At 60.1% G+C, this 9448-nt stretch overlaps 3 protein-coding genes across 3 annotated transcripts in view; 1 reads left to right on the forward strand and 2 right to left on the reverse strand.

Annotated features, from left to right (window-relative positions):
• The window catches only part of SPATS2 (spermatogenesis associated serine rich 2), a 17138-nt gene extending 16790 nt beyond the window's left edge, over positions 1–348 (forward strand). Inside the window, 1 exon segment of the mRNA XM_010727048.3 lies at positions 266–348. Coding sequence (XP_010725350.1) covers positions 266–348 — 83 coding nt within the window.
• A 692-nt stretch (positions 349–1040) lies between these two features.
• On the reverse strand, positions 1041–3997 carry MCRS1 (microspherule protein 1). The gene is made up of 13 exons (XM_010727049.2): positions 3675–3997; positions 3465–3597; positions 3007–3165; positions 2775–2884; positions 2596–2704; positions 2352–2490; positions 2190–2265; positions 2085–2113; positions 1886–1978; positions 1722–1804; positions 1556–1643; positions 1343–1470; positions 1041–1261 (listed from the first exon to the last, which is right to left on the reverse strand). The coding sequence occupies exons 1-13, from the start codon at positions 3980–3982 to the stop codon at positions 1175–1177; spliced, it is 1542 nt and encodes a 513-aa protein (XP_010725351.2). The 5' UTR covers positions 3983–3997; the 3' UTR covers positions 1041–1174.
• A 190-nt stretch (positions 3998–4187) lies between these two features.
• The window catches only part of LOC100550013 (integrin alpha-7), a gene marked incomplete at its 5' end in the record, with an annotated part of 10163 nt that continues 4902 nt past the window's right edge, over positions 4188–9448 (reverse strand). Inside the window, 11 exon segments of the mRNA XM_019611178.2 lie at positions 4188–5256; positions 6429–6554; positions 6630–6728; positions 6813–6926; positions 7420–7512; positions 7581–7757; positions 7858–7960; positions 8032–8109; positions 8185–8264; positions 8337–8363; positions 8365–8673. Of these exon segments, the coding sequence (XP_019466723.2) occupies positions 5074–5256; positions 6429–6554; positions 6630–6728; positions 6813–6926; positions 7420–7512; positions 7581–7757; positions 7858–7960; positions 8032–8109; positions 8185–8264; positions 8337–8363; positions 8365–8673 (1389 nt within the window).

The following is a 9448-nucleotide window of genomic DNA, read 5'->3' on the forward strand; positions in this document are numbered from 1 at the left end:
CAGCCGCCAGGAGGGAGCCAGCTCCTGAGGTTTCCTTCCCCACTTCTGCCCTAAGGGGACGAGACTGTAGGAAGCTCCTAGCTAGAGATATTAACAAAGGAAAGTTTACACTTCTCAGTTCTTGTGCCATTATTATTATTTCTTTTTTCTTTCCTTCTCTTTCTCTGACGTCTGCTTTGTGTTCTTCTCTCACATCTACTGCACCTCCGCCCGGGCTCAGGGCCCCTTTGCTGCTGTCACTGTTGCCTTTTTCTTTCCCCTCTAGAAAATCTCCATGGCTCTGATGTCACTGTAGGCAGAGGGGGCCCAAATGCAGCCCCCAGCCTCTTTGTCCCCACTCTGCCCTGACCCTGGGGTCTCACATTGAAGGAGCAACCCCCAGGACAGCCCAGCCCTCGTGCTGGCAACGAGGACAAGTGCTGCAAAACGGGAGTAGGGGGTGATTTGAAGGAGCCAGGAGGGGTTTGTGAGGGCTAAACCCCCAGCGTTGTGCCAGCAGGACCCTGTGCACACTGCACAGCGTGCTCTACTCTGGTTTATGTTGAGGGGAAAACTCTTTGTTTAATTCACCTCCCTCTCTTGTCCAGACCCACCCTAAATTAAAGAGCAATATCAATTAGCAGAGCTAATCCTAGCTGCTACCAAGCGGCGATGGCCGTACCTTAGCATTGTCCAAATAAAAGGAGATCTTCGTGTTCATTAGTACTGTCCATTAATTAATGCTCTCTGTTCCTTACTGCCTCCATCAGCCAGCATTTTAGGGTGCAGTGGGGGAAGAGATCAGCCCCTCCCAGGAAGGCAGTAGGATGGCAGGGGTGACTCCTTGGGGCTGGCAGGAGGAGGGCTGGGGGGGATGCAGCAAATGAGGTTCTTTTGGCTCAGCAAAACACATTCCTGGATACCATCAGCTGCTTCAATGGGACATGTGAGTACAGCAACTCTGCCTTTATCAATAAAGGACTTTCAAAATATTGCCCCCGCAGCTCAGGGTCTTGTGTGTCCATTTACCTCCCTCCCCACCCCTTCCCATGAGCCACAGGTGTGGGGGTAAAACACTTTATTTGCAGGCCCACAGGCTTGGGGCCGGGGGAGGGAGAAGCCACCCCCCTCCAGCTGAGGGGAGCCATCACTCCCTGTAAGGCTGGAGGGGATGTAGCAGAGCAGCCCCCTCTCCTCACTGCTGGGCCATCTTGGCCGCCTCCGTCTTGATGAGTGTGATCAGGTCCTGGTTGATGAGGAAGACGAAGCGGAGGCTGGCAATCTGTAGGTAAAGGTGGGAGGTGAGCAGGACTGGACACCTCCTATTGCCCTCAGACCCCTCACCCACCCCCCCAAAACTCACCTCCACCACAGAATTGTTGTTGAGCTTCCACTTGTTGCCACCAAGCACAGGTCGGCCATCGATGTAGATGGGGCGCCGGCCCTCGTTAGCGATGAAGAAGTCCCCATTGTTCTTCAGCTTGATGACACCTTAGGGGGGCAGTACAGGAGGGAGGGGAACACAGCTGCTGCTGTGCTCCTGAGTCCCCCAAAACAGCCCAGCCCTGCTCCCTACCCTGCTTGCGAGAGATCTTCCAAGCTGGTCCCTCCAGCGCCAGGTCCACATCAATCTGGTTGTCCTTCGTGGCTCTGCCCAGTGTGATCTGAAGAAAGGGGAGCATAAGAAGGCTGGGGGAGCTCACTGGGATGAGCAGAGCTCTGCTGGGGGGCCTCAGCCTCACCTCTCGAGAGCGCATGAGATACCGCACCATGCGGCCCCGCAGAACGGCCAGTGTCTGGCTGTCAAAGTCTGGAGAGTTCATGCCTGAGGGGAGAAGCAGAGAGGAGGGCAGATGGAAAGAAGGATAGATGGACTGTCAGACAGCCTCCCACACTCCACTCTCACCTGTGATGCTGTCAACTAACACCTGCCACTTGTGCAGCTCCTGCTCCAGCTGCCGGATTTCCCGTTTCTGGCGGCGGTCGGCCACAGTCAGCTCTGGAAAAAGGGGAAAGAAAAGAGTGAGAGGAGAACACACCCCCACCCCCCTGCCAAGTCAGACTGTGCAGATTCCACTGTGCAGTGGGGTGCAGGCTGAACTCACCATGCTCCAGCACATCATCCCGCACATCCCTGCAGAGAAGGAGAAGGATCAGAGAATACCATCTGGAGCACCCCGTGTTTCCCTCAGGGCTCCCCCAAACCTCACTTTAGCTTGCTGTCATCCAGCATGTCCTCAGCATCCGAGAAATTGAGCACTTGGTCCCCCTTGGGGAGCGGCTGCACTGGAAAGAGCAGGAGGGAAAGGAGTGCATGGGTGGGGACACACAGAGAGAGACACAGGAGGTATGGGGAGGGGAGCTGGGCTCACCGGTTTGGTCATCCAGAAGATAGTACTGCTTCATGAGCTGCCAGTGCAGCTGCAGGGCCTTGGCTGTCCTGGAAGGGTAGAAGACATCGGGGTGCTTGTGGAGAAGCTCCTGGAAGGTGTCGAGTGTGGGCTGGCTCATCTGCAGAGGGGACAAAGGACACATGGCACAGAGGATGCCCACGGAAAAGCAGATGCCAGCATGAAGCCCTACCTACCACAAGCCCTGGCCCCCTCAGGCTCTTACCGATCCCACCTTGTTCAGCAGCTGCTCCTCAGCTTTGCTGAACAGCACCTTGCTCTGGATGGCAGCGATGGCCTCAGGGTGCAGCTGGCGCATGGCCTGGCAGGCCAACCTGAGGGGAATGTGGCATGAGAACCACCTCTGAGGGCAGCTCTGCCCTCCAGCACCAGTCCCACACTCACTTGGAGATGATGGGGTCATAGAGCAGCGCGTACCAGCGCTCCTGGATCTCCCGCAGGTTGAAACGACAGCTGAACTTCACGCCCAGGTGCACAGATGTGAGGTCGTTGGTCTGGAAAAGCCCTCAGATGAAATAAAAGCTATGAATACCACCACAGCAAGAGCCCCCAGAGCACAGTGAGCCCTGGGGCCATGGGGGGGTTGGACCTGGGGCTGTGGGGTTGAGAGTCAGACCTGCAGCACAGCATTGATGAGCAGGAGGTCATCAGCAGGCTTCCAGCGGCCCAGATCCTTGGTCACCTGCAAGGGCTGTTTGCTCTTCTTCATCCGCTTGGCAAGGCTGGGGGCCGGGACGGGGCTGGGCACCACAGGGGTGGACACAGACTTTGAGACCTGGGGAGACAGTGAGGGGTGGGAGTGTCACCCCAAGGGGAAATGGAGTGACACCAAGGGAGAGGGTGGGGAGGGATCTCCCCGAGGGCAGTGGGGTTCCTGAGAAATGGAGAGGATCTCCTCCCTGAGGAACTGTAGGGTCCCCCTGACAGCGTCTCCTCCCCAAGGGGCAGTGAGGGGGCATCTCTCTGGGGAGCACTGGGGGTCTCTACTCTGAAAGGTGATGGAAGTCACCCCAAAGGGGCGGTGGGGTCCCTCAGAGCCCCCTGTCCCCCCCCCCCAGCCTCCCCGTCCCTCACCTTCTTCTTCTCGCTGGAGGACGGCTCACTGCCCGAGCAGCGCCCCGGCTCCACGCCCCCCTTGGCCCGGCTGGAGGACTTGGCCAAGCTGCTCTCTACCAACTCATCGTCGAACTTCTTCCGCTTGATGAACCTGAGCCGAAGGAAGCAGCGATGGGCCCCGTGCCCCCAACTCCCACCCCACGCACCCCCACCCCCCATCCCCCGTACCGTGAAGAGCTGCGGCGCTTCGGGACGGCTCCAGAAGCCTGGGCCGAGCCCCGTTTCGGCCCCGCCAGCGGCTCCTCGTCCTCGGAGCGACTCGCCGCGCCCGACGCCATCAGAGGAGCGCTCCGGAGGGGTCCTGCGCCCGTTACGGGACCCCCGTTGGGGACCTCAGCTTCCCTGGGCCCCACCGCGGCCTCACCATCCCCTCGACGGCGTCCGCCGGGAAGCCGCCATGGACAGCTACTTCCGGGCGCCACCGGAAGCGCCTCTGACGTCACTGAGTCTGCGACATCTCGTGCGCGCGGCGCCATCTTGGTTGAGGGTGGAGGTGCGCCCGATTCATTGCGGGTACGGGGGCGAACGGAGCCCACCGGAGGGCAGAGATGGGGATGAGGACAAGGAAAGGGGCGGGCAGGGACTGCCACCGTTGACCACGCACCCACCATCCCGCCCGCCCACGGAAATGTCCGCAGGGCCGCGCCCATCATGTCCGAGCTGCAAGAAACGAGGCTGGCACCGTGGGGGCTTCTCCTTTTATTGGGAAGAGCGGCACTTGCGTGGGGGGTGAGGTGTCCCTGTGGGGCTGAGCCACTGCCGTGGGGCTGGGCTGTCCCTAGGGGGGCACAGGCAGCAGTTTAGGGCTGAGGAGCCCCTGGGGGATTCGGCAACACCATAGGGATGTGCCAGCCCAATAGGGCAGAGCCATGCCCCTGGTCCTGGGGGGTTGAGCGGTCCCTATAGGGCACAGCTGTCCTTTGGGGGACAATCTGTCCCTTTAGGGACAAGCCAGCCCTGTGTGGCCATGCCAGCAACTTGGGAGACAAGCCCTGTACCGTGGAGCTGAACTGACCCTTTAGGAGCCATCACTTTGGGTTAAAGCCATGCTCGTAGGATGGGGCCGTACCTACAGGGCTGAGCTGTGTCTGTACCCTTTGAGGAAAAGCCATCGCTTTGGAGAAATGTCATCCCCTTGGGGACATGCCCTGTTCAATGGAGCTGAGCTGGCCCTCTGTGACAAGCCACCACTTTGGTGCAGAGCCATGCTTATAGGGCAGGGCCATCCCTTAGGGCTGAGTTGTCCTTGTGCCCTTTGGGGACAAGCCAGTCCCTTGGGGCAGAGCCATTCCCATACAATGGGGTTGACTCTGTAGAGCTGAGCTGTAGGGCTGTGCCATCCCTTTGGGGACGAGCCATGCCCTGGGGCTGAGCTGTCCCTGTGGCCCTGTCCCATTGCAAGCAATTCTGAGTGTGCCCGGCCAGGGCGGGCATGCACAGCAACACGTATGTGTGCATCCCCAAATGTCACCAGAGAGTCCTTCCTCAGGGCATGGCCAGCAGCAGAGGGGGGGTCCCGCATGCAGCAGCCCCCTGCGGTCCAGCAGCATGATAGGTGTCCCTGGGGTTATGCTGAGCTGGGGGTGACGTGCCCATCGCTGGGCTCGCTCCAGTTCACAGCCCACTCCTTCCTCTGGATGGTGCCCATCTTCTCCTCGCGGAACTGCTGCCTCTCCTCCCGTGGGATCTTCACAGCATGGTACTGTGGCACGGCCGGCGGCACGTAGCGTGCCCGGCGGAAGAAGCCCAGCTGCGGGGAGCAGCGGGTCAGCACCACGGGGATGGCATCGGGGCCACAGCTTGGCCTTATCAGGCAGCACACGGCCAGCTGGGTTTGGGTATGGGCTCCATCTGCCCACAGCTTTGTGCCCACCAGTCCCTCTGTGGCACAGGGCAGGCGCTTTACACTAGTGCTGCACCAGCCCTTGCACGTCCAAGTGCTGGTGCTGCAAATCCTTGCACATCCTGGCTAGGCATTGCAAACTCTGGTACAACCGTGCACCACACACTGCAAACCCTCACACATCCTGCTGCCCTGAGTCTGCAGACCCTCCTCCATCCACCCCGTGGCTGCAAACTTCGGCACAGCCATGCACCAGCACTGCAAATCCTCACACATCCCGCTGCCCTGAGTCTGCAGACCCTCCTCCATCCACCCTGACGCTGCAAACTTCGGCACAACCACACACTGGCACTGCAAACCCTCACCCACCCATGCACCAGCACTGCAAAACCCTGCACAACCACACAGCAAACCCTTGCACAACAACACAGCAGCAACAAAAACCTGCTACCCCAACGCTGAAACCCCTCCTCTTCCCACCCTACTGCTGCAAACCCTTGCACAACTGCAAGCAGAGCCTGCAAGCCCTTGTCGTTCCGCCTGGGCACACTGCATGCCCTCACACACGCGTGCAGGAGGCAGCACACCCATGCACACCCATGCTGGTTGCTGGCAGCCCGGGGTGGGAGCAGCCCCGTGTTACCGCTGGCCCTGCAATGCCTGTTTGTCCACCTCTGAGGGCTGCAGCCCCCGACGTGCCCGGTAATAATTAGCAGTGTAGCGGGAGGTTGGGCTGCTCCGCTTGAAGAAGCCGCACTGGGGAGGGAAGTGAGAAGGTGAGGAAGGGCACGGCCAGCTGGGGGGGAACAGCACGGCATGGCACCACGTGGCATGGCACCACAGTGATCCTACAGCGTGGCACAGCACTGCGTGACACAACGTGGCACGGCATGGCACTGTAGTGGGCCAAAAGCATGGCATGACATGGCATGGCAAAACGGGGATGGCACAGCATGGCACAACCGGACACTGCATGGCACAGCGTGGCCAAAATAGCAGAGCATAGCTCAGGTCAGGTGGCACAACATGGCACAGACAGCCAGGGAGGGGACATATCCTGACCTCACCCCATCGCTCACCTTCCAGAGGATGAAGATCAGCAGTGCCAGGACCAGGATTCCGGCCAGCACAGCCAGCAGGATGACCCACCAGGGCACACCGCCAGCCACAGCCACGCCGGGGTCCAGGTAGATGGTGACAGGGATCTGGTGATGGCAGCACCGGTCAGAGGGCTGCAGGGAGGGGGTAGGGAAACAGAAATGGGGGGCACAGGGCCAGACCTGCGTGGAAGCATCCTTCAGCACCAGGTTCTTGATGGAAGAGGTCACCGAGACGCTGGCGCGCACAATCAGCTCCACCGAGGTGACGGCCAGGTATTCCTGCAGCAATGGGGCATGGGATGGGGCATGGGATGGGGTGAACCCCTGCATGCCCCCAGAGATTCATCCCTGTCTCTGTCCTACCTCCAGGAAGGTGCTGTTCCAGAGCCGCCCGCGTGCAGTCAGCACAGCAGCGCGCTCGAAGCTGTAGAGTGGGCAGCGAAATGCCATGCAGCGTGCAGTGCCCTGGGCACAGTCCTGTGGGATGGAGGGGGGTGGGGGGGTCATGATATGGCTGTACACTGCAGGAGTCGGAGCACCCCAGGGATGGAAAAAAAACCCAGAGATGGGCGAATCCCAACAATGGGAGCAGCCCGGGAAAGCGAACATCCCAGGAATGAGAAAATCCCAAAAGTGAGAGCATGCCAAGGATGGAAATATCCAAGAGTGGGAGAATCCCAGCAATGGGAGCAGCTTAGGAATGGCAGCACCCCAGGGATGGAAAAAATCCAAGAGTGAGAGTGTAACAGGGATAGAAATATCCCAAGAGTGGGAAAAGAGTGGGAACCCAATCCTAGGAATGGAGATCCCACAGCAGTAGGAGCACCCCAGTGATAGGAGCACCCCGGGATGGGAAAACTTCAGGGATGGGAACATCCCAAGAGTGGGAGAATCCCAGCAGTGCTCCCAGAGATGGGAGCACCTTAGGAAGGGAGCACCCCGGGGATGGCAGCACTGAAGCCCCACTCACCAGTGTGACGTTCCTCCTCCTTTCAGCGGGCGCTGGCACCCACCAGGACTCCACGGCAGGCTCCTCGGTGACCTCAGCCTCTCCCGGTGGCTCCTGGATGATAAAGCATGGGTTGGGCTGCCTCCCACCCCCATCCCCACCACCCTCACTCCCCCATATACCAACGCCAGGCGCAGGGGATTGGCAGCAGGGCTGCACACTGTCTGCAATCCCGGTGCAGCCAGCAGCTCCAGCTGCAGCGGGTAAAGCAGCCACTTCCCATTGCTGAGCTCGTGTGGCCACAGCAGGTTGAGGAAGGCTGAGCCTAACGTCTTCAGCGACGGGCCCCGGTTGGACACCTGTAGGGTGATGCATTAGCAGGGGATCCACGGGGTTGCGATCCCCTAACCCCATAAGATGCTCATATGGGGCTGAGCCCCCCCAGCGCACCCCACTCACCGTCACCTCGAAGAGCACAGCGCTGCCCACCTGGCTCTCGCGCCGCACCGCGCTCTCACCCCGCACTGTCCCCCCAAAGAAGAGCCGGGGAGGCACCGCCACGCTGCGGGGACAGCAGGGTCAATGCAGCCCTGGGAGGGGGGGGATTGCAGCCCCCACCCCATTTCCACTCACCCCGTCACCGAGAGGGGCAGCTCGATGACCACACGCGCCCGGGCCACCACGGGCTCCAGGGTTGGCTGCTCGCTGATCCTGGAGACAACAAAGGAGTTGGGGTGGGGGGCATCGCAGAGCCTCTCAACCCCTCCCCCCCCCAGTGCGGCTCACGTGGACAGGGCCAGCTCCACTGCCAGGTCGGTGGTCTGCAGGGTGATGCCCAGAGTGCTGAGGATAAGGTAGAAGCGCACCTGGAGGATGCAGGGTGAAGGTTGGGGTTGAAGCTGGGGGGGTTGGACGGAGGTTTTGGGGGGTGCACTCACCTGGGCTCCACGTTTCATGGGGTTCCCCCAGCTCACACTCCACCTGCGAGCCGTTCTGGTTGGCAAGGCACACCACCGGCTTGTCCTGGGGGCAGGGAGCCATCTCAAACTCCAGTACCCCAGAGACCCCTGGAACCAGCCCCATCCCAGAGCCTAAGCGGCCCCAGAATCCTTGAAACCTGCCCTGCCCTGAAGCCCAGCAAACCCTGAGCCCACAAGGAACAAGCTCATCCCAAACCCCAGCATCCCTGGGATACCCAGAACCAGCCCCATCCCCACCCCAAATTTCTGCACCTGAAAACCAGCCCTGTCCCAAAATCCAGCATCCTTGAGACTCCTAGGACCAACCCTATCCCAAAACCAGAACCACAGAACCCAGAGACCAGCCCTGTCCCAAATCCCAGTATCTCCAAGACCTGTGGTACCAACCTCATACCAAACTCAGCAACCTCCGAAACCCAAGAACCCAGAACCTCCCCCCCCCAACACCCTCCAGAACCAGCTCCACCACAAACCCCAGCACTCTGGAACCCTCAGGAAAAAAACAGCATCCCTGGGACCCCTTGGTCCAGCCCCATTCCATACACTAGCACCCCAAGAACCGGCCCCATCATAAAACCCAGCATGCCTGAGATCCCCAGGATCAACCCCATCCCAAATCCTAGCAGATCTCCCAGAATTCCTGCAAGCAGCTCTATCCAAACCCCAGCATCTCTGGGACCCCCAGAACCAACCCTATCTCAAACATGTGCACCCCAGAATTAGCTCTGTCCCAAATTCCAGCATCCCTGAGACCCCTGAAACCAGTCCATTCCTAAACCCAGCACTCCCAGCACCCCCAGAACCAGCCCTATCTCAAAACCCAGCACCCCCAGAACCAGCCCTATCTCAAAACACAGCATCTCCAGAACCAGCCCCATCTCCAAATACAACACTCCCAGAAACAGCCCCATCCCAAAACCCAGTACCCCCAGCATTATTGCCCCATCCCCAAACCAAGGACCTCCAGAACCAGCCCCATCGCTCAACCCAGCATCCCTAGAACCAGCCCCATCCCTGTACCCTCCACCCTCCCACCCATCCACAGCCCTGCATCCACCCCAACCCCTCAC

The sequence above is a fragment of the Meleagris gallopavo genome, unplaced genomic scaffold (assembly GCF_000146605.3).
Source record: "Meleagris gallopavo isolate NT-WF06-2002-E0010 breed Aviagen turkey brand Nicholas breeding stock unplaced genomic scaffold, Turkey_5.1 ChrUn_random_7180001869334, whole genome shotgun sequence".
NCBI lineage: Eukaryota > Metazoa > Chordata > Aves > Galliformes > Phasianidae > Meleagris > Meleagris gallopavo.